The 25,139-nt window shown below is 42.1% G+C and overlaps 2 protein-coding genes across 2 annotated transcripts in view; one reads left to right on the top strand and one right to left on the bottom strand.

Moving 5' to 3' along the window:
* LOC129868881 (transmembrane protein 164-like) overlaps positions 1 to 13,199 on the top strand; it is a 48,951-nt gene extending 35,752 nt beyond the window's left edge. Inside the window, exons 4-6 of the mRNA XM_055943203.1 lie at positions 3,297 to 3,375; positions 6,943 to 7,043; positions 9,917 to 13,199. Coding sequence (XP_055799178.1) covers positions 3,297 to 3,375; positions 6,943 to 7,043; positions 9,917 to 10,120 — 384 coding nt within the window. The 3' untranslated portion in view covers positions 10,121 to 13,199. The remainder of the gene's footprint in view (positions 1 to 3,296; positions 3,376 to 6,942; positions 7,044 to 9,916) is intronic.
* Positions 13,200 to 14,134: 935 nt separating this feature from the next.
* LOC129868880 (nuclear protein AMMECR1-like) overlaps positions 14,135 to 25,139 on the bottom strand; it is a 34,202-nt gene continuing 23,197 nt past the window's right edge. Inside the window, exons 3-6 of the mRNA XM_055943202.1 lie at positions 20,438 to 20,552; positions 19,464 to 19,554; positions 19,241 to 19,337; positions 14,135 to 18,934 (exon numbers count right to left, since the gene is read on the bottom strand). Of these exons, the coding sequence (XP_055799177.1) occupies positions 18,820 to 18,934; positions 19,241 to 19,337; positions 19,464 to 19,554; positions 20,438 to 20,552 (418 nt within the window). The 3' untranslated portion in view covers positions 14,135 to 18,819. The remainder of the gene's footprint in view (positions 18,935 to 19,240; positions 19,338 to 19,463; positions 19,555 to 20,437; positions 20,553 to 25,139) is intronic.

Below are 25,139 nucleotides of genomic sequence, written 5' to 3' on the forward strand. Positions count from 1 at the left end.
TCTTTTTGGGTAAGTCTCTTAAGAGCTTTGCACACCTGGATTGTACTATATTTGCACATTCTTTTGAAAATTCTTCAAGCTCTGTCAAGTTGGTTGTTGAACGTTGCTAGACAGCCATTTTCAAGCCGATTTAAATCAAAACTGTAACTAGGGCACTCAGGAACATCCAATGCCGTCTTGCTAAGTAACTCCAGTATATTTGGCCTTGTGTTTTTAGGTTATTGTCCTGCTGAAAGGTGAATGTCTCCCAGTGTCTGTTTGAAAGCAGACTGAAGAAGGTTTTCCTCTAGGATTTTGTATGTGCTTAGCTCTATTCCGTTTCTTTTTATCATTAAAAAATGTCCTAGTCCTTGCCGATGACGAGCATACCAACAACATGATGCAGCCTCCACCATGCTTGAAAATATGAAGCGTGGTACTCAGTTATGTGTTGTTGGATTTGCCCCAAACATAACACTTTGTATTCATGACATAAAGTTAATTTCTTTGCCAAATGTTTAGCAATTTTACTTTCCTAGTTAAATAAAAAAATGTAAGTCAGTTAAGAACAAATTCTTCTTTAAGCCCTAACGACGTTGGGCCAAATGTGCGCTGCCCTATGGGACTCCCAATCACGGCCGGTTGTGATACAGCCTAGAATCAAACCAGAGTCTGTAGTGATGCCTCTAGCACTGAGATGCAGCGCCTTAGACCACTGCGCCACTCAGGATAGTGCCTTATTGCAAACAGGATGCATGTTTTGGAATATTTTTTTATTCTGTACAGGCTTCTTTTTTACTCTGTTTAGGTTAGTATTGTGGAGTAACTACAATGTTGATCCATCCTGTTTCTTCCTGTCACAGCCATTAAACTGTAACTGTTTGAAAGTCACCATTGGCCTCATGGGGAAATCCCTGAGCGGTTTCCTTCCTCTCCAGCAACTGAGTTAGGAAGGACACCTGCATCTTTGTAGTGACCCGGTGTACTGATACACAATCCAAAGTATATTTATTAACTTCACTATAATGAAAGGGATATTCAATGTCTGCTTTTTTTATTTATTTGTTTACCCATCTTCCAATAGGTACTCTTCTTTGCGAGGCATTGAAAACCTCCCTGGTCTTTGTGGTTGAATCTGTTTTGAAGTTCACTGCTCGACTAAGGGACCTTCAAGTTTTCTGTATGTGTGGGGTACAGAGAATAGGTAGTCAATAAAAATGTGTTAAACACTATTGCACACAGTGAGTCCATGCTACTGTCACAAACCGGCTTGTAGCCCGTAACAAAAAGGAGACAACGTGGAGATAAACGAATAACAAATGTATTTATTAACTAAAGTTAACTATAAACAAGTAACAATGGGGTGTGTAGTCAGTGGTTACGTGCATTGATGTGATAATGAGAGGTGCCAAAGCAAACACACAAAACAGCTACAAAAATGCCATAACCAAAATCCAACAGTATGTCTGTGTGGAGAGTCTCCTCAATGAATGAGGGAAAGGTGTGTCCCATTTCGCTGATCCTAATAAGGAAAACAAGAGCGAAGAGAGAATTCGGCAGACAGTGGGAGGGTCGCCACACTACTTATTAAGTGACTTAAGTAAATTTGTACTCCTGAATTTATTTAGGCATGCCATAACGACAGGGTTGAATACTTACTGACTCGAGACATTTCAGCATTTCATTTTTAATACATTTGTAAAAGTTTCTAAACTTAATTCCACTTTTGATATTATGGGGTTGTATGTGTGTGTAGGCCAGTGACAATCTCAATTTAATCAATTTTAAATTCATTCTATAACACAACAAAATGTGGGAAAAATCAAGTGGTGTGAATACTTTCTGAAGGCACTGTATACTTTATTTCTAACAAGTTATTAATAGTTAAACAAAGCAAACATGGTGGTATATAACCAGACCGTACAACACATTCTGCTAGTCCAGTTCACAATACCCGAATGAAATGTAGTTTGTTGTTAATCTGTGGCGTCCAGTTTGGACCGAGTTTTAGTTTATTCAGAAGATTTGTCTTATTAGAAAGTAAAGGCACCCTTTGAAAGTCTCAAGGCAAGAATGCCAGCCATGCTGTCAACTGTAATTCATGTATAGGAGGGGGAATTGAACACTAAAGACAAAGGCTACGTACGTAACTAAGGCCTCATTATGTGACTTTGGCCTTGTTTAGTACACTTGAGTTCCCTTGACCTGCTCTTGGTCTGTGGCCACCAATTCCTACCTCCTTTTATTGCTGTCTGGCAGGCAGGCAGGGTTTGTGTTGTTGGCCCAGTAACCACAGCAGCACGTGACCGGCAACTCTCAGGAACCCCTGACCAACACTGAGGCTCCACACACACACCCGTCTGTCTGTGCAGGCTGGAGGAGAGTTCTGTGTCTACGCTACAGACACAGTCATCTATAAGGTCATAACCGATCACCTAAGGCACCTAAGGTATTCAAACTTTTTTTTTTTTTTTTTTTGCAGGGAACCCATTTTTTTTCCACAAGAATTTCTCTTGACCCCACCCCACATCTAATGACAAATTTCGATTTTTACATCAACAAATAACCTTCAATTCATTACATTTTAATCTTTTATCAAAATGAAAAGAAACCAATAAATACGTGTACTCTTTTTTTTTTTCTATCTTTCTCAAAAACCTTTGTATATTGTTCCATACAATAATCTGTGCTTTTTAATTATTTGTTTACAAAAAAAAAATCATAGTAAAGTTTCCCCGACTTTAAATAGTGCTGATGTAGTGTTTCCTTTATCTCCTCCTTGAGGTAATGCATTAAGAGAAGTCACCATATGGACAGGAATTGATTGCGTTCAGTGTAAAGAATAGCTTTGTAATGTGATTAACTCTAAGACCATGCAGCCCTGCAGCAGCATGGATTATTACCCCTGGTCTAGAGAGTGTGTACCCTGTGGGTTTACTCTGCTTCACACAGACACCACCTTTCCTCTCCAGCCACAATCTCACTCACATATCTTTTTACTGTTAAGGCTAGCTGGCCATTTTACAGAGCTGTTACACTCTGATGCCTATGGGAATGGTTCTCTTGTTTGTTTTAAAACGGAAATTTGCCTAACTGAAACCAGAATGCCACTTTTATTCAGACTAAACACCAGCCATGTTTTGATCCAATTGTGCTTCCAAACATTTCCATAGCCAAACAATGTCAATTGCAGGAGCAGGACATTGTTTAACATTCAATGTAGTAAGGCGAACATTCATGTATGTGTATATGCTGAAATGAAGCTGATGATGTTCATGTAGATGCTGAACACATCTGTTCTGTTTGTCTGTGTTCAGCTTCCATTTGAGAAGGAGGTCTACTACATTCAGCATTCCATGCTCTACCTGGTGCCGGTATACCTCTTCAGGAAAGGAGGTACGTTCCATCTTCTTTTGCACTTATGAAATTCTGTGCTCTTGTCTCCATTCCATGGGTGCTTCACTAGAAATTAAAGCATCTTAAGTTATTCATCACTGCTACCTAAACTCAACCAATCGAAACCCTTCTCCCAGTTGTGAGATTGTTGCACTGACAGAGGCGGAGACCTGGGGAAAACTGACAGACTGCCATCTAGTGTAGAGATGCCATTCTTGCAACCAGTTTCAAGTTTTATGGTCACATGCATAAGTACATTGAAATGCCTTTCTTGCAAACCCAACAATGCAGTAATCAATAACAATGTAATACTATATATTAACAAGGTAGAACAAAAACACACAAATAAAAATAGAACACGAGAAAGTAATTAAGCATACTTTATACAGGGTCAGTTCCAGTACCATAGGTACAATGTGCAGGGATACTGGAATGATAGAGATAGATAGATATGGTGAGTGTGTGTGACTAATGAGGAAGTGACGGTGTGTGTCAGTTGCGTACGTGTGTAGGGCCCTGTGAGTGTGCAGTGCAAAAATTAAATACAAGGGTCAACTCAGTCTGTGTAGCTATTTAGTTAGCCATTTAGCAGTCTTATGGCTTGGGGATAGAAACTGTTAAGGAGCCTGTTAGTGTCAGACTTGATATACCGGTATCATTTGCTGTGCTGAAGCTGAGAGAACAGTCTATGGCTGGAGTCTGGCTGGAGATTTTCCCGACATTCCTTTCACACCGCCTGATAGAGGTCCTGGATGGCAGGGAGCTCAGCCCCACTGATGTACTGGACTGGCTGCACCACCCTCTGTAGCACCATGTAATCGAGGGCGGTGATATTGCCATACCAAGCAGTGATGCAGCCAGTCAAGATGCTCTCAATGGTACAGCTGTAGAACTTTTTTGACGCACGACCGTGCGTGTGTCAGCTCTTCGGTCTTACTGAGCGAGAGGTTGTTGTTCCAACACCACACTGGCAGGTCACTGACCTCCCTCTCTGTAGGCTGTGTCATCGTCGCTGGTGATCAGGCCTATCACCGTTGTGTAGTCAGCAAACTTGATGTTGGAGTCATGTGTGGCCACACAATCGTGGGTGAACGGGGAGTACAAGGGACTAAGCACACACCCCTGTGGTGCCCCACGTGTTGAGGATCAGCGTGGCGGAGGTGTTGTTGCCTACCTTCACCACCTGGGGTCGGCCCGTCAGGATGTCCAGGATCCAGTTGCAGAGGGAGGTGTTTAGTTCCAGGGTCTTAAGCTTGGTGATGAGCTTGGAGGGGACAATGGTGTTGAACGCTAAGCTGTAGTCAATGAACAGCATTCTCTCATAGGTATTCCTCTTATCTATGTGGGCGAGTGCCGTGGAAGTGCAACTGGATCTGTTTGGGTGGTATTCAAATCAAATTGTATTTGTCACATGTGCATACCTTAGTGAAATGCTTACTTACAAGCCCTTAACCAACAATGCAGTTAAGAAAAAGTGTTAAGTAAAAAAAAAAAAATAGAAGTCAAAAATAAAAGTAACAAATAATTAAAGAGCAGCTGTAAAATAACAGTAATGAGGCTATATACAGGGGTACCAGTACAGAGTCATTGCGCGGGGGCACCGGTTAGTCGAGGTAATATGTGTATGTAGGTAAAGTGACTATGCATGGATAATAAACCGAGAGTAACAGCAGTGTAAAAGAAGGGGGGGGGGGGGGGCAATGCAAATAGTATGGGTAACCATTTGATTATCTGTTCAGGAGTCTTATGGCTTGGGGGTGGAAGCTGTTAAGAATCCTTTTGGACCTAGACTTGGCGCTCCGGTAACGCTTGCCGTGCGGTAGGAGAGAGAACAGTCTATGGACTAGGGTGGCTGGAGTATTTTGACAATTTTTTGGGCCTTCCTCTGACACCGCCTGGTATAGAGATCCTGGATGGCAGGAAGCTTGGCCCCAGTGATGTACTGGGTCGTACGCACTACTCCCTGGAGTGGGTCTGGGATGATGGAGTTGTGTGCCATAACCAGCCTCTCAAAGCACTTCATGATTACAGATGTGAGTGCTACAGGGCGGTAGTCATTGTGGCACGAAGCCTTAGAGTTCTTGAGAACAGGAATGATGGTGGTCATCTTAAAACATGTGGGGATTAGACTGGAACAAGGAGAGGTTGAAATGACAGTGAATTTGCCTGCCAGCTAGCTGTTCTGTGCATGGCCTCAACACCAGTGTTGACATTCCATATATTTTTTTAAAGATGTTTGACATCAAAGCAGAACATATAATATGGTTATGAAAAAGAGTAATCATTTACCTGACAACAATTCAGAAGAAAAGACTATGGTGGCCTATGTTGTTCAAATTAGCTCCCCAACTGACGACAAAAGTCTGGACTACAATTTGAACAAAGAGAATTGAATGAGCTCTCGATCTGTGATTTACTATTTCTCTCCAATACAGTTAAGAAGCTAAACTGCTTAAAATGTAACCGCTATGACCGCTTGAAAGAAAATCGGTAAGATCACGAACACCCTGGCTCCTAACACATTCACACCAATTTGGAACAACCAAGTCCGTATCATACACGTGTAACACATCTTTGAACATAAGGAAGGATTCATATCCCTAAACAATAGGGGCTGTCATAGCAGTTTCATTGTGTACTAGATGTATAAAAAAAAAAGTTTTTCCAAAGAGCTGGGTGGAGGTGAGCTAAACACAACTACAGTACAACCAAGCCCATAGCTGTACTGTAGAGGAGTTCACAGTAAGTTATGCCTTCATGTTGCCTGGTGGCAACATCTGTATTTGATAGGATACCGCTCTGTCAATTATACAGTGGAATTTGTGAGTCACTCTGCCCCGAGTCCCAAAAGCGGGGAGGGGAACTCCATGTCTATGCATTCTGCTCCAATGGCTGATGTGAAATGGCAGTGAGACAAAGAGAGAGCTCAGAGTCCTAGCCAAGCTCATGATGACTTGGTGATAAGGAATCTCTGTGTATCTGGGTGTCTGTACTGGCTCTCTGTGCATTGTGATGGCAGAGTGCTATCTAGTCCACTGGGCTTTGGGTTGAGAGCAAGCGAGGGAACAATGAATAGAGGACTTGTTCCCTCAGCTCCCCCTCCCCTCTCCACCCCTCCACTCTGTTCCTGGCTCTGGGCTGTCTCTCTCTGGCCCGGACTTCATTGACTCTGTCTCGACTAGAGCACAGGGGTGGAAAAATGCCTCAACACATGGACCTGTTTTCAATCAATCCTCTGTTGGAGGGACACCCACAGGCTCAGAGAGAGGAGGGGTACATGGGGATCTAGTGGTAGGAAGAGCTCATGAATGCAAAGGCTCCATGTGATTTATGCTTGTGAAGCAGCAAACAAGCTAGACACCACCATCCCTAGTCAGCACTGGTTTTGGTCAAAGTGGGAAAGCATGGTCTCTTGAAGAAAAAGATCCGCAACATTCTTTGAAGGGGGAGTAAGAATACCAATAGTGATTAATCTCCCAGCCAATAAACTGAAAGCGATCCATAACTGGATCTTCAGCTCTGTTTTTTGTATAATGTTCATACATTGTCTATTCTCTCCCACTGCAGGTGTGTACAAGCCGGAGCCCTTAGGGGACATGTGGTGGGCTATCCTCTCCACTGGCATCTTGTTCCTCTATCACTTCCTGTTCCTGCAGGGCCTGGGCCTGGTAAGAGACTAATTGAGGGAGCCCTCTACTGGACACTCGGTGAAACGGCTCCCCTCGCTCTTAAAGGAGAGGCCAGTAACATGAGGCACATGACACAGAAATACAGGATGTTGACCAGATTTGTACCCTCCAGACATAGATAATATATTGACGCTAGGGAGGTTAACCATTAAATGTGTAGCTGCCGAAAGTAGATTTGACTGGTCGTGTTTACCTTAATAGGGACATTTGCATAAGAGTGATTTAAATTAACGCGTGTATTGTCGTTAATCGTCATGTATTTTATCACATCACAGCATACAGAGTTTAGTTTGAGGATTGAATTGACCCATCACTTGTCTGAAGTACCACAGACCTCTTCTGCACAAGACATAACAATTCTAAATGCAATCGCATGTTAACTATTTTGATGGTCACGATTTTAAGAGCTACTATTTCTCAATCTCAACTCGTAATTAAAGCTCGCCTCCCATTCTCCATTTGAGTGCATAGGCTATAGTCAACGGTAGGCAGGCTATCAGCGCGTCACCCACCACTTTACAATGGGAGCTTCTGGCATTCTAATTGTTTGGAACCTGAACGTTTTAATTTACTTCAAATAATGAGGAATGTCTTGCCTTGCTTCAAAGTAACCTAGCCAAAATCCAACCATAGAAATTTGGAAGCAATTATTTTATAAAGACTTCCTTATGCCATTTAACCAGCTTTTCTCTTCTGTTCTATTGGTTTTCATATCAACTTTCTAACGTTGTCCAGAAGCGAAAGGCACAATCCTATTCATATTACCATCCTAGTTATTTATTTTCTATCTGTCACATATGGAACCGCTCGCATTAGTTAAATAAAGGTTCAATTAAAAAATGATAATAATAAGATGCGCTGTTTAGAACTGTTTCCCTCTAATTACATTTTCGTAAATGTTTGAAAATTACGTGTTATTAGCTGCTTCGTTACAGCCGTTTCATGTTCAATAACAGGCTATAAATAGCCTTTTGACTGTAAGACGATAGGCTTGCTATCGTTACCATTGTTACCATTAACATGCAAGATCCGCAAACCGCTGGTGCACCACAAACAGCAGTTCAGTCTATTGAAGGCAAAACAAAGCTTAAAGCTCTTGATGGAAAAATGTCTATTCCTTGTATACATCCATAGTCTTTTCTGTTGGTCACGTCATTTTACTCTTTGGACATTTTTATACCGTTTGTTGACAAGTTAACTAGGGTCGGTTAGTCGGTAGCAGAATCGACCAAAATGTGCATCCCGAATTGATACAGCATTGTACAGGACACAGGCAGTAAAGTAAGATGAAACATAGAATGTGATTTAATAGGATTCAACATGATGCTGGATGGATACAGGATCTGGATGGAGAGTTTGCGTGATGTACTTGAGTAAAGATACAGTGCCTTCAGAAAGTATTTACACAGACTTTTTCCTCACAAAAATGTTACACAGCCTGAATTTAAAATGGATTAAATTGAGATTTGTCACTGGCCTAAACACAATACCCCATAATGTGAAAGTGGAATTATGTTTTTAGACATTTTTACAAATTAATAAAGAATGAAAAGCTGAAATGTCTTGAGTCAATAACTATTCAGCCCTGTTGTCATGGCAAGTCTAAATAAGTTCAGGAGTAAAAATGTGCTTAACAAGTCACATAATAAGTTGCATGGACTTACTCTGTGTGCAATAATACTGTTTAACATCATTTTTGAATGACTACCTCACCTCTTTACCCCACACATACAATAATCTGTATGGTGCCTAAGTTGAGCAGTGCATTTCAAGCACAGATTCAACCACAAAGACCTGAGGTTTTCCAATGCCTCACAAAGAAGGGCACCTATTGATAGATGGGTACAAAAACAAAACATACATTGAATATCCATTTGAGCATGGTGTTAATTAATTAATTAAATTAATGGTGTTAATATTAATTACACTTTGGATGGTGTATCAATACACCCAGTCCCTACAAAGATACAGGCGTCATTCCTAACTCAGTTGCCAAAGAGGAAGGAAACCACTCAGGGATTTCAACATGAGGCCAATGGTGACTCTGTGATAGGAGCCACATCACTGAGTACCGCTCTTCATATTTTCAGTCATGGTGGTGGCTGCATCATGTTATGGGTATGCATGTCATTGGCAAGGACTAGGGAGTATTTTAGGATGAAAATAAACGGAATGGAGCTAAGCACATACAAAATCCTAGAGGAAAACCTTGTTCAGTCTGCTTTCAAACAGACACTGGGAGACAAATGCACCTTTCAGCAGGACAATAACCTAAAACACAAGGCCAAATATACTGGAGTTACTTACCAAGATGGCATTGAATGTTCCTGAGTGCTCTAGTTACAGTTTTGATTTAAATTGGCTTAAATCTATGGCAAGGCTTAAATGGCTGTCTAGCAATGATCAACAACCAACTTCAAAGAGCTTGAAGAATTTTCAAAAGAATGTGCAAATATTGTACAATCCAGGTGTGCAAAGCTCTTAGATTTACCCAGAAGACTCACAGCTGTAATCGCTGTCAAAGGTGATTCAAACATGTATTGACTCAGGTGTGAATACTTGTGTACATTTAAAACATTTTTGTCATTATGGGGTATTGTGTGTAGATGGGTTAGAAATCTATTTTGAATTCAGTCTGTCACACAACAAAGTGGAGTAAGTCAAGGGGTGTACATATTTCTGAAGGCACTGTACATGACACACTAGCATGACTAATGAGCTGCGTGACACAGCTGACTGCTCTTCTCTCGTATAGACTGACTGAAGTCACGAATGAAACAAACACCAAGCAAGGCCTCTGTGTTTCTGCTAGCTTGTCTCTCACTTCTGTATTTTTCTCTCCATCTTCCCAGATGACCGAGGTCAACCTGAATAACATGTTGTGTCCAGCGGTGTCTGACCCATTTTACGGGCCTTGGTACCGGGTTTGGGCTGCGGGTCACCAGACCCTGCTAACCCTGGTCCATGGGAAGGCCCTGACCCTCTTCTCTTACCACACCGGCCCCACCTGCAGGTACCTGCTGGATACCGCCAGACTGCGCAGCAAGGTCGACTGAACAGACTGACAGACAGACTCACACGGACGTAGCCTTTTTAAATCCAATGCCTGTTCTTACGTTGGGATTTTCTATCAACATTTTTAATGCATCTTGTACCACTTACCTTTTTTTATTTTTATTTTTTATTTTTTTTTACTGTAAAGAATTAGGCATTTCAGGGTAAATTAAACAAAGTTATTATTTTTGTGTTAGGGATGGCTTGCATTGTATGCATGCACACATGATGGGAAGACTGCTGCAGTTGGTAGTAATTGGTGTGTAGCTGGCCAGGGGAAATTTGCTTTTTCTTTTGTTTTGGTCAAATTTCCTGAACCTGAGTTACTCATGTTTCTAAAAGTTTTTTTTTTTTTTCTAAAGTTGCCTTTTGTAGTTATGTTCCAAAAAATGGGGCTAGCCCACATATCACGGAATTGTCATGGTTACTGTACACTTCAAACTCTTAATTTGTGCTTGCCATGGCAGTTGGCCCAGGTATGGGTCAATTTGCCATTTTGTGTTTGTATTTAAGATAATATCTTTGACATGTTTAATCCATTGTAAAAGCCATCACTTTGTGATATTTTGTTTGTTAGAAGAGTAACAGTTGTGAAGCAGCTGTCTCTGTGGTCACAGCCTCTGCTGACAAGGAGAAACCTGTTCCTCACGTCTTTGCTGGATCAAGTGGTATAAATGAGAGGGCTCCTGCATCTGGCCCATCTCTCCATCACTGATTTTACTGCAGAGGTGAAAGATAGAATGTAAGGGGCCTTTTTACAGACAATGCAGACAAGTGTCTGTCCTGTCGGATCATTATGGATGAGGGGAAATTACATGAAGGTATCTTGATGTACAGTGCCTTTGTAAAGTATTCAGACCCCTTGACTTTTCCCAAATTTTGTTAGCTTACAGCCTTATTCTAAAATTGATGGAAAAAAACAATTTAATACATCTATACACAATGACCAAGCAAAAACAGGTTGTTAGAAATTCTTGCAAAAGTATGAAATAAACAAATAACACAACTGTGCTGTATCCAAATATCTACAGTGCCTTCTGAAAGTATTCAGACCCCTTACATTCAAACCCTTTACTCAGTACTTTGTTGAAGCACCTTTGGCAGCAATTACAGCCTCAAGTCTTCATGGGTATATCGCTACAAGCTAGGCATACCTGTATTTGGGGAGTTTTTCCCCATTCTTCTCTGCAGATCCTCTCAAGCTCTGTCAAGTTGGCTGGGGAGCTATTTTCAGATCTCTCCAGAGATGTTTGGTCGGGTAAAAATCTGGGCTCTGGCTGGGGTTGTCTTGGCTGTGTGCTTAAGGTTGTTGTCCTGTTGGAAGGTGAACCTTCGCCCCAGTCTGAGGCCCTGAGCGCTCTGGAGCAGGTTGTCATCAAGGATCTGTCTGTACTTTGCTTCGTTCATCTTTCCCTCGATCCTGGCTAGTCTCCCAGACCCTACTGCTGAAAAACATCCCCACAGCATGCTGCTGCCACTACCATGCTTCACTGTAGGGATGGTGCCAGGTTTCCTCCCAGATGTGACGCTTGGCATTCAGGCCAAAGAGTTCAATCTTGTTTTCATCAGACCAGAGAATGTTGTTTCTCATGGTCTGAGTGTCCTTTAGGTGTCTTTTGGCAAACTCCAAGCGGGCTGTCATGTGCCTTTTACTGAGGAGTGGCTTCCGTCTGGCCACTCTACCGTGAAAGCCTGATTTGGTAGAGTGCTGCAGAGAGGGGAGAGCCTTCCAGAAGGACAACCATCTCCACAGAGGAACTCTGGAGCTCTGTCAGAGTAACCATTGGGTTCTTGGTCACCTCCATGACCAAGGCCCTTCTCCCCTGATTGCTCAGTTTGGCCGGGTGGCCAGCTCTAGGAAGGGTCTTGGTGGTTCCAAATCTCTTCCATTTAAGAATGATGGAGGCCACTGTGTTCTTGGGGACCTTCAATGCTGCAGAAATGTTTTGGTACTCTTACCCAGATCTGTGCCTTGCCACAATCCTGTCTCTGAGCTCTACAGACAATTCCTTCAACCTCATGGCTTGGTTTTTGCTCTGACATGCAGTCAATGTGGGACCTTTTTATATAGGCAGGTGTGTGCCTTTCCAAATCATGTCCAATCAATTGAATTTACCACAGGTGGACTCCAAGTTGAAGAAACATCTCAAGGATGAGCAATGGAAACAGGATGCACCTGAGCTCAATTTAGAGTCTCATAGCAAAAGGTCTGAATCCTTATGTAAATAAGTTCTGTTTTTTATTTTAAATGTGCAAACATCTTTGCTTTGTCTTTATGGGGTATTTTGTATAGATTGCTGAGGATTTGTTTTATTTAATCCATTTTAAAATAAGGCTGTAACATAACAAAATGTGGAAAAAGTCAAGGTGTCTGGATACTTTCTGAATGCACTGTATTTGGATACAGCACAGTTGTCAAAAGGGTGAGAGGAGCGATGACCTGTGCCTGTTGAGAGGGGATCTGAAAGGTAGAGATGGCCTTCAGAGATGATTCATTAAAAAGATTTAGGGCTCTATTAAATCCGTATTGCAGAAGTTCGGCATTACAGCGTGATTGAAATGTAAAGGCAATGTTCCTGAGTTAGCGGTAAACGCTACATATGTTGACTTCAGTGATACAGATTGAATAGAGCCTTTATTGAACATGGGGCATATTCAGTGGTTTGCTATCAAGGTTGCGGATGAAATGTATGTGTAACGTCAGTTCTCTATCAAATGCCTGTTCTATACATTACACTTCAATCTACATTCTGAGTGTTGGTTACTTTTAAGGGGCAGCCCAATTTCAGTCCATATATCTACCCAAATATAGACATATTCTATATAACCAATCACATACATTAAACAATAGCTGTTTGATTACCTGCATAGCTCTTTGGGAACCCCTGTTTTAAGGGAAGTATCTGTTTTTAAATACAATTTCCTATTCCCTATCACTTCGATTGATCCCATTTTGTAATGAGGGATTGTTGTATTCCCTTAAACATTACAAAAACAAGGGATATGGTATACTTTTTTACACTTTTCTGGGTGGATGTGCAATGTGCTGTATTGACAATAAATGGGATTTCTGCCCTTAAATGGTCTTCTCAGTGAATAGCTCAGGAACTAATAAATAACATTTCATTGGATTTATATAGTGCTCAAAATAGTAAGTGGGAACATCTCTACCAATGTGTACCACCAATATTCTTATCCAAGCTGTAAATATAACCTTGTGTATTGTATAACATTCAATCAAGCTCCAACTCCATGTTGGATTGTAATAAAACACCCATTACACAAAACATGCACACACAATTTTGTATATTTTCACTTGGTTTTAAATTTTTTATTGGATAAATGATTTAAAGGTAATAAATGTTTAACTACATTATATCCACAGCCATTGCTCACATACCCACTGATAACCCATCAATATATACGATTTTTTCCCCCCACACTTTTTTTGGGGTGGGTAATTTTTTTCTTTGCCATTCTATCATAAATGCCCATTAAGTCTCATCACACTAACAGCAATTCAATGGGGAAGGGGGATCTAGTTCTAAAGGTAAGTAGTTTATTTCCCAGTTCATATTATTCCATCAACATTTTCAAGTTACTAAAGTTGAGAAAGTGAACCAAAAATTAAAAGTAGAAGAAATAAAAGGTGGGTGTGAGGGGTTACGTCATCCCACCACAGCAGAGACTGTCACTCTGCACAGCAACATGTCTCAACTTGGTGTCTGAAATTTTCTGAACATAGAAAACCACAATTAATTTAGAAACTAGATCCAAAATATGTTTTTGAAAATAATTGATGTACAAAAGTTTTTTTTTCTTAAAGTACATTTTCTTATAAAAGTTGTATTCATTTGTATATCAGTGCGATTGTATTCCAGTGCAGCTACTGGGTCCAGAGTAAAGAAAAGAGGCTTTTTCATCTTTAATGGCATAAAAAAAATGAGAAACTCATCTTTTATATATGAAGTATAACTGCTGGTCTTTAGGAAAAAACACATCGAAACCCATAAATCTAGGAGGCACGCTATGGGGTTTTATTTTTTGTTGCACAAATTATAATGAAAAAATCTATGACAAAATAAACTGTGCAACCAGGTAATTTCACTATCCTTGATGCCTGGTAAGGCTTCAAACAGAATCAAAAATTCATTGAATAAGTAGTTGCGAAAGAAAGTTAGAAATTGTACAAAAAAAGAAAAACAGACAGAAAAAAAGTTATTTTGTCTCTTGCAGGGGTGTTTTTTGGAAGGACAGGAAGCCAGGCCTGAAGAGCAGCATGTGGACGTGGCCAGAGGCATCTTTGGTTCGGTCGAACATACAAAAGGTAATATGAGATTAAGCATTCAACAAAGATATATGCATATACATACAAGGAATGCTGGGACTAAACCCTAACCCCGGTATGGAACCAAATGACATTCTGTCTTTAACATTATCCTAGTTGTGTCAGTATGAACAATGGGCAGAGGTGTGCTGCAAATGAGCAGCCAGAATCACATTTGACTGGTATTCATGCATCTCGACTTGAAGTTTAAAAAAATGACAATGTTCAGTCATTTCCATGTGAAAGTAACATACTTCAGAGGAGGCTGGTGGGAGGAGCTATTGGACGGGCTCATTGTCAAACGTGTTTTCTATATGTTTGATAGCATTACATTTATTGCAATGAGCCCATCTTCCAATAGCTCCTCCCACCAGGCTCCTCTGATATACATTAATGATAACAAATGGTCTCAGTCAAACATTATACAATAATTATGTGAGCATCCTGATGAAGTCAGCAATCACTCGTCCGGCTGTCACTAAACCTGCCAGTTAAACCCACCCTCATGTCCAGCCAAGTCGCAACATGGACTTTAGCTTAAAGAATCCACTGTTATAGAGACTTACTGTACATGCATGACAATATTCAAGAAGGCTAAAAACGCTGGACTTCCTTTGAGGCAGTTCGTAAGAGTTGAGAGCCTTCAGTCAGAACCTTTCCTTTAAGCTGTTAATCAACCCCATGGATGAGTATAGGGTACAGGACAGCTGCAACAACAATTTAATACAGAGGTAAAACATGAAGTGTTGTTGGAACATCCAGTCGTGGGCTGGGCAAGGAAAGGGCCTACGATGGAGTGTCAGGGGTGACAGCCCTGTTCACTCCAACTCTTTACTGTCCCAGCGTAGGAGAGAATGTTCCCTTCTGATGACACCATCTACTGAACGACAGATTTCACCTTCAACCTCAAGGCCATGAGGCAGGGAGTTGGGGGTAGAGAAGGGAGGAGGGGGGTTAGTTGGGACTTCTTGTCCTTTCAAACCTGCAGGGTGTTGACTTACACTGGTAGGGAAAAAACACCTGTTGAACAGATCTGCATATATCAAGGATAATAAGTCGGATTTGATCGATGATTCCGCATGACCAGTCACGAAACCCGCGACCGCCCCAACACGAGGTCCAATAGCACCATTTTATTTATTTTTTTACGAGTTATGAGTCTCTACGTCGTAGATCAAGCATGTCATGGATTAAACCATTCTGCATGTTTTATACACATACACACATGCAACAGAATGGATTGCATGTGTGTATACCTATAAATCAGCAAGCATGTAAAAGACAGCGGTGGACTTGGTTTTGCAGCATGACCAGAAAAAGTTCAGGTTGTGCTGTATTTAATGGACCAAAAAATGGGTACCTGACTGTTCAACAGCAAGGACAGCTTTTCCCACAGTTCTCTGAAAACTGTTTTGGTGACAAACTACAAGGCCAAAATCTCTCTTTAAGTAGGCCAATTTATCCTGTCAATATTACTAAGCAGCATGGTCTGAGGCATCAGTTCCCTAACCCCAAGAGGATATGATGGAAAGGCCATCCAATCTCTGAGCAGGGAACCACAGTGAACAGGTGAGATTAGCTTATTTGCACATCATCTGAACCACTTCTACACTAGGCTATATTAATGAAGTAGCCTGTCTGACCACAAACGTTTCCCATCTGCCTGCCACTAGGATAACGTGTCTATCCGAGGGTGAATGGGTGAATCCGGTTCACCTTCACTGCCCTGTAGGTTGAGGTCAGGGTTAGACGACAGTACAGTACGGGACAGAGGAACACTCAGGGCACCATTTTACCGGTCCACATTTATTTAATAATTTGTTAAGGCAACACAACTGAAATCTGGGTTACTGTGGATGGAGTGCCAAAAGCCCTTAACATTTTGCATATAAAAATTAAATAAAATGATTTACCCTACTGTCAGTTGGTAAAGGCTGTTACGAAAATGTTTTTTTTTTTTTTTTTTTTTTTTTTTTTTTTACAAGCACCCCTCAAAACTGTCAGTCACCACAAAAAACACAAATCAAATCCTGTACACTACACAGAGGTCACGAGATAACCCTCAACGACACTTGTTAAAACATACCAACTACTGGACGTGGATGTGACTGACAATGAAGAATACTTGAAGGGGGAAGGGAAATGTATTCCCTGCTCTTTTAAAAGCCCTGGCTCTTTATGTAGAGTTTGATTAAATGCAGCTTGATCCACCCTTTACTTGTTCCCTCTGCATCGGTTCCCACCAACTCAGCCAAAGGCTGCTGCAAACCAGCTGACAACAGACCAACACTCTATGCATGGTTTCTAGTGGCACAGAGACGGAGAGTAACTTGTCCTGAAACCAGCAAGCACCTCAACAGCAGCATGTCATGAAAAGGAAATAACGGAGGGGTGATTTGAACAACTCAACCGACGACGATCTGAGCCAGGGGTTTAACGTTAGCTAGCTACTCAGTCCAGTAGCCTCCACAGCAGCCCCTAACGTTTGACGAGAGCACATGAAAGTGCACATCTATGGCAACCGGGCAGTCATCAAGCTTGTAACATATGTGGATGTAAACATTGATTACATCAAGCAGAATTAAGTGTCATTGTGGCCACGAGCTTCAGTGAAAATGGTATCGAACCAGTGGAGGTGAGGAGGCCACAAACAGGACAAAGGAGTTCAAACCTTGATGCTAACCCACGTCCACAGAGTAACTAGAGGAAGGCCAGATAATGTCTCACAGGCCCAGATTCCTAACCAGGACCAAGCACAGAGCACAATCGGAGGGGAAACAACTTTTGGGACCAAAGCCACCAGAATAAAGTTGACTCGTAGAGGAAGTAAACACGGAGAAGTTACTTATTAGAGGGGAGAAAAGCAAACAGAAAAAGCCGACCACTCTTACAAAGCATGCATTAAAGAGAGAATATGGCTTTTAGTAGTTCTAGCATGCGCCCGTCACTAGACTCAAGTCTCATTCATTGGTTTTTCCTCTCAAACCAACTGGCATGGAATAATAGGATGAAGGCCTTTTTCTCAGAGGTCAATGACTTGGATCATTATTTATCTGCACTCTGCAGTCAACTCTCCAACCCAACCACACCCTCCAGCCCTGTAGATCACATCCATTCCTCGCCCGATTCAAAATGACAAAGAACAGAACCTAATTTGAAGCTAAAATGGCTTCCTCCATAGATTTCTCAAGTTTTAATGAGGGGGAAAATAACAACTGTAGCCGGACAAATTCAATTAAACTTACAGAGTGGCGCAGCGGTCTAAGCCACTGCATCTCAGTGCTTGAGGCGTCACTAGACACCCTGGTTCGAATCCAGGCTGTATCACAACCGGCCATGATTGGGAGTCCCCATATGGCAGCGCACAATTGGCCCGTGTAGGCCGTCATTGTAAATAAGAATTTGTTCCTAACTGACTTGCCAAGTTAAATAAAGGTTCAATTTAAAAAAAATAATAATAATAATAAAGTCTAGAAGTGTTTATCAAAAACACCATGAACAACCGGGTGGAAATGAAAGGCTCTGTCAAGCATCGTGGGAAATATTTTGACAAGATCCTATTCCTAATTTAATCTAGCACTGTCAATGTCCTGTCAGATGTGCACTTAACAAACAGCTAACCACACACAGAAAAGCAACCAGGTTTGTAGGGTAACGCAATAAAGACCAGCTAATATTGTTTGTGTGGCATCACAACCCCACAATGTATAATCTTGGGTATACAAGTCCCAACACCTACTCAATTACATCACTACAACGGTTTACAAAGGCCAAACCAACCTTAACAGTCAATACTTTTTTGAGAGGAATCGCAAAATTGAGGAAATGATGCAACATTCCAGAACTGCTGATGGCTTGCTACATGATACACACAATGTCAATCAGGCTACTAAGAAGGGATTCAACAGAAAAACACATTTTCCTAATAGAAGGGAACACTGTAGAAAAGCCTACACAAAATATGAGCATATACCATTATGCAAGACTAGTCCACCATATATGACTTGCTTCCATCCACAGAATCAAAAACCTGATTAGGATTCTTTGAAAATAATCAAAGTTTAAGAAAATCTAGTATTCGTTTACTTGTCAAAAATATGAACGAAAGGGTTTATAGATATGAATATATATGCTGCAAAAACTAAATCAATAGGAGGATAAAAAGGAAAAAAAGTTTAGTTTTTTCTCGTCATTATCAATTTATGCTTATTTTGCCACCCGTTGCCACGTCAACGTCTGAGAGAGCGTCAGCATGGCAACGGAAACTATCATCATAAAATGGTACAGTAGTAGAGATAGCTAGACCAGGAGGGGGCGGGCTCTCCTGGGAAAAGGTCCGCAGAGAGGTTCAGTGATTGGTCATGCGGCTCGCTGTCAGGAATAATGGTTGTATGGGGGTAGAGGATGCCCGGTGCCGTTCTGATAGTGATGGTGCTGGCGGTGGGCGATGTACTCCGCATAGCTCATCGTCATCTTCTCGCTACGGTACCTGAGCAGGAGGAGAGAGAAGTTAGAGAAGGCACAGTTACCCCAACTTACCTGGCAGCGGCACTACAATCTCTACTTCCTAATGCTGCTATGCTCTAGCAGTAATCGGTCACTGATCTCCCTGTAGGAACAGTGGCAAACAGGACCATGGTGGGCTTTGGGAGGGTCACCTACAGTAATTATGCACCAGTCACATATTCCCAGCAGTGAGCAACACTTCCACTTCCAGAATTTACACTTAAGGCAAAACCCAAGCCAGCAGTGGAAGTCAGACAGCATCCGGTGTGAAAGGAGAGCAGCCTCTTACCTGGTCAACTTAATGGTCTTCCTGAAGTCATTTGTGATGGGAGCTTTGTAGCCTCCCTTTCGTAGTAAGGAATCTATGGTCTGAATGTGGTCCCATCCTGCACAGAGAAGGTTGATTCCTCTTGAATATCCCCCTTTATGTCCCCCTTGAATACCACTTCTCTCTACAACAAAGACCTCCAGTCATTCAGAGATCATAAAGGTGGACACAGGATTCCACTTACCTTGCTCTTTTGCGACCTCTGGTAGGTAGGTGGCGGTGCGCTTTGATCCTTTTTCATTGAAAAACTCTATCCTAATGCCATGAACACCCACCTACAGATCAGAGAAAGGCGAGAGAGAGAAGAGACATCACTTTAATGACAGGACCAACAGAGAGAAATATCTAATCGAACTACATGTCTTCGGCCACACTGTCCAACCTACTAGAGTGTTTAAATATGTCTTGCTGCACCAAGCCTAACATACTGGATTATATTGTGTGAAAGGGGTGGGGGGTGAGAGGCTGCGAGGGAATTGGAGGTTTAGGGTGAGGAATGAAGGGGAGGGCCATGGTAATAGGAGAGTGAATGGATGGAGGAGACAGGATGTGTCCCTGTAAACGAGCACACTCGGCACAGGGCCACGATCCAGTCAAGGTAGCTCAGAGGATTGTTCCCATTATAATCCAGACCGGGACCAACCCACGTCACAACCCTTGTTCCACCCTACCCCCCTGGGGCCCACTACCTGCAGTATAGCCCCTCTGGGTCAACAAGGTGACTGCTTATGTCCTCACCACATATTGCCTGTGTCTGTGTGTATGTGTATGTGTATGTGTATGTGTGTGTGTGTGTGTGTGTGTGTGTGTGTGTGTGTGTGTGTGTGTGTGTGTGTGTGTGTGTGTATGCTGATTGTCTGCCTAAATCATCCTTGCAGTGTGAATCTCAAGGCTGCAATGGGGTCCAGTTCATTCAGGACATGAAGGTGCCACTGCAGCAGAGCCCTCGACGTATCCAATTCTCATCTCTACTTCACACTGGAAATTGTCTTTTACAGTGTGCTCTGTGTGGGGAGTGTACTGCTCTCCGAGGCACAGGCAATCTAAACTGCTGGATTCACATATGTGAAGGCTATTTCATTTCAATTTAAAAATCAATGACTGAAGAGTATTGCATAAGATGAATTAATAGCTACCTGTCTTGTTTCAGTCTCTTACCTCCCAGTCAAGGTAATCACCGACGTCCTCGAAGTTGGTGAGCAGAGACACTGAGCAGAAGAGGCGTGGCAGCTCGTCCCTCGTCATGGGAGGAAAGCGGCTGTCTTTAAGGGCACTGTGGAGACAAAGGCACGGGACGATTAGGGCGAAAATAAGCATCATTACTTTGAACCAGTTCCAACTGGAAGACCAACAGATTATCAAGGACAATGTCTACCCAAAGTTATATTTGCATTTCATCTCACACTAAGCCGAGGGCATTATGGTTATAATGAAAATAAAGATCAAATCTCTTTGGTAAGAGAACATTTAAATAAGGAAACCATGCAAGCATATTTCTTTATCCTTTCAGAAGACAGATGGCATTAGCCATTAAGTGACATCTTCCATAATTCAAATCAAATAAACTATGTTTATTGGTCACAGATGCAGCGAAACGCTTGTGTTTCTAGCGCCAACAGTGCAGTAATAATACGCACATAATCCAAAAAGATAAAATAAATATCACAACGAGCAATGTCAGAGTCCGGAATATATTTAAGCAATAAGGCCAGAGTGGGTGTGGTATTTGGCCAATATACCACGGCTAAGGGCTGTTATTTGGCACGACGCAATGCAGCCATATACCACAAACCCGAGGTGCCTTATTGCTATTATAAACTTGTTACCAACATAATTAGAGCAGTAAAAATAAAAATAAATGTTTTGTCATACCCGTACGGTCTGATATACCATAGCTTTCAGCCAATCAGCATTCAGGGCTCGAACCACCCAGGTTACACACACGACCAAAAGTATATGGACACATGCTTGTTGATCATCTCATTGCAAAATGATGGGCATTAATATGGAGTTGGTTCCCCCTTTGCTGCTATAACAGCCTCCACACTTCTGGGAAGGATTTCCACTAGATGTTGGAACATTTCTGCGGGGATTTGCTCCATTCAGCCACAGGTAGTGTTCTCCTGGCACCCGCCAAATCCAGATTCGTTCGTCAAAACTGCCAGATGGTGAAGCGTGATTCGTCACGCCAGAGAAGGCGTTTCCACTGCTCCAGAGTCCAATGGTGGCGAGCTTTACACCTCTCCAGCCGGCGCTTGGCATGGCGATCTAAGGCTTGTGTACGGGTGCTCGGCCATGGAAACCCATTTCACGAAGCTCCCAACGAATAGTCATTGTGCTGACGTTGCTTCCAGAGTCAGTTTGGAACTCGGTAGTGGGTGTTGCAACCGAGGACAGACGATTTTTACGCGCTACGCATTTCAACACTCGGCAGTCCGATTCTGTGAGCTTGTGCGGCCTACCACTTTGTGGCTGAGCCGTTTTTGCTGCTAGAAGATTCCACTTCACAATAACAGCACTTACAGTTGACCAGGACAGATATTTGACTAAGTGACTTGTTGGAAAGGTGGCATCCTTTGACGGTGCCAGGTTGAAAGTCACTGAGCTCTTCAGTAAGGCCATTCTACTGCCAGTGTTTGTCAATGGAGATTCCATCGCTGTATGCTACATTTTTTACATCCATCAGCAACGGGGGTTGCTGAAATTGCCAAATCTAGTAATTTGAAGAGGTGCATTCATACACACACAATATAAATAGTGTGTTTGTACAAGTTTGAACACACCTCATTCCAGGATTTTTCTTTATTTTTACAATTTTCCACTTGTAAAATAATAGTGAAGACAACAAAACTATGAAATAACACATAAGAAAGGTTGCTGTATCAGATGCCCCTGCAATGTTCAGGGGCAGAACGACAGATTTTGACCTTGTCAGCTCGGGGATTCGATCTAGCAACCTTTTGGTTACTGGCCCAATGCTCTAACCACTAGGCTACCTGCCGCCCCTATGAATCATGTAGTAACCAAAAATAATAAAAACTGTTAAACAAATGAAAATATATGAGAGTCTTCAAAGTAGCCACCCTTTGCCTTGATGACAGCTTTGCACTTTTACCATTCTCTCAACCAGCTTCATGAGGTAGTGCATTTCAATGAATAGATGTGCCTTGTTAAAAGTCAATTTGTGGAATTTCTTTCTGTCTTAATGCGTTTGAGCCAATCAGTGGTGCTGTGACAAGGTAGGGGTGGTATAGAGAATATAGCCCTATTTGGTAAAAGACCAAGTACATATTATGGCAAGAACAGCTCAAATAAGCAAAGAGAAACGACAGTCCATTACTTTAAGACCTAAAGATCAATCAAAATGAAACATTACAAGAATTTTGAAAGTTCCTTCAAGTGCAGTCGCAAAAACCATCAAGCACTATGATGAAACTGGCTCTCATGAGGACCGCGACAGGAAAGGAAGACCCAGAGTTTTCTGCTGCAGAGGATAAGTTCATTAGAGCTACCAGCTTCAGAAATTGCAACCCAAATAACATCTCAACATCAACTGTTCAGAGGAGACAGCGTGAATCAGGCCTTCATGGTCGAATTGCTGCAAAGAATCCACTACTAAAAGGACACCAATAAGAAAAAGAGACTTTCCTGGGCCAAGAAACACAAGCAATGGACATGAGACTGGTGGAAATATGTCTGATGAGTCCATATTTGAGAGTTTTGGTTCCTACCGCCGTGTCATTGTGAGACACAGAGTAAATGAACGGATGAACTATGCATGTGTGGTTCCCACCGTGAAGCATGGAGGTGGTGGTGTGATGGTGCTTTGCTGGTGACACTGTCAGTGAGTTATTTAGAAATCAAGGCACACCTTAACCAGCATGGCTACCACAGCGTTCTGCAGCGATATGCCATCCCATCTGGTTTGCGCTTAGTGGGACTATCATTTTTCAACAGGACAATGACCCAACACATCTCCAGGCTGTGTAAGGGCTATTTGACCAAGAAGAAGAGTGATGGAGTGCTGCATCAGATGACCTGGCCTCCAAAATCACCCGACCTCAACCCAATTGAGATGGTTTGGGATGAGTTGGACTGCAGAGTGAAGTGAAAGTAGCCAACAAGTGCTCAGAATGTGGGAACTCCTTCAAAAACTGTTGGAAAGCATACCAGGTGAAGATGGTTGAGAGAATGTCAAGAGTGTGCAAAGCTGTCATCAAGACAAAGGGTGGCTACTTTGAAGAATCTAAAATATATTTTGATTTGTTTAACACTGTTTTGGTTACTACATGATTCCATGTGTTATTTCATAGTTTTGATTTCTTTACTATTATTTTACAATGTAGAATATATTAAATAAACCCTTGAATGAGTAGGTGTGTCCAAGCTTTTGACTGGTACTGTATATACACACACTATGTACAAAACATTAAGAACACCTTCCTAACATTGAGTTGCACCCCCCTTTTGCCCTCAGAACAGCCTTGATTTCTTGGGCAAGGTTTTGAACGCATTCCCCTGGGATGCTGGCTCATGTTGACTCCAACGCTTCCCACAGTGTCAAGTTGTCTGGATGTCCTTTTGGTGGTGGACCATTCTTGATACATACGGGAAACTTGAGCGTGACAAACCCAGCAGCGTTGCAGTTCTTGACACAAATCGGTGCACCTGGCACCTACTACAGTACCATACCCTGTTCAAATGCACTTAAATATTTTGTTTTCCCCCTTCACCACCCGAATGGCACATATACACAATCAATGTCTCAATTGTCTCAAGGCTTAAAAATCTTTCTTTAACCTGTCTCCTGAAATCAATAAGTGAGTATAGCCTTCACCTGGATTCCCCTGGTCAGTATGTCATGGAAATAGCAGGTGTCTTTAATGTTTTGTACACTCAGTGTATAATGGTGTGTATAGACAGTATGTGTATAGAAAATGTGTGTACAGCAGTAAAAAAAAAAAAAAAACACAGCTTCAGAAACAGCCCATCTGTGGGGATGTAAAATATAAAAGACTTGTTGGTAGGTGCGTCTCCATATTGACTGGACCCACAGACTTCATTTCCACCCTCACCTGGGATTCTAGTTTTTCCTCCCTCTCCCCCACTCCACCCTAACAAAAGACTGCTGCAAGTTGCAACCGTTCCTGCACATGAAGACAGCATCTTCCTGCCCGTGTCATGACAGCAGACAAGACAGATTCATGGAGTCAGTTCGTACTTACAGTCCATGTGCCATAACATACCACACCCTTTGCCTAATTCAACCATAAGTGTGAAATAACCATGAGGTGATGGCATTCTGTCAGGGGTCTGTCTCTTCTACATGCTTTCACTAACACTCACTTGGTAACAACAAACTAAAACACTGAACAGCCTCCCTTTTACCTCCATAGTGTGTTAAATAGGACTCTGCTTCTTCCAGTCCGGGATTGGGAGTGACAAGCTGAGCTCAGCAGAAACCGGCCCGGATATTTCTCTTACTAGTGGGAGACGCCGGAGAGAAGCAACATAATGAAGACATAAAACAGGCCAGCTCACTGTCTGTGGCTGACATCACACAGCAAGTGATCTCTCCGAGTAATTGACTTTTCAGGGTCCAAGGGCACGCTGATGGCATGATGAGCAGAGAGGACCTGACAAGACAGGAGTGGGACTTCAATGTAGGAAAATTTAAATTCGTTTTCCTTGATTTCTACCAGCATGTCACATTTGCAACTAGAGAGAAAAAAACCTCTGGACCACCTTTACTCCAGACACACGTACAAAGCTCTCCCTCACCCTCCATTTGGCAAATCTGACCATAATTCTATCCTCCTGATTCCTGCTTACAAGTAAATACTCAAAACAGGAAGCACCA

This window comes from Salvelinus fontinalis, chromosome 13 (assembly GCF_029448725.1).
Source record: "Salvelinus fontinalis isolate EN_2023a chromosome 13, ASM2944872v1, whole genome shotgun sequence".
In the NCBI taxonomy this organism is placed as follows: domain Eukaryota; kingdom Metazoa; phylum Chordata; class Actinopteri; order Salmoniformes; family Salmonidae; genus Salvelinus; species Salvelinus fontinalis.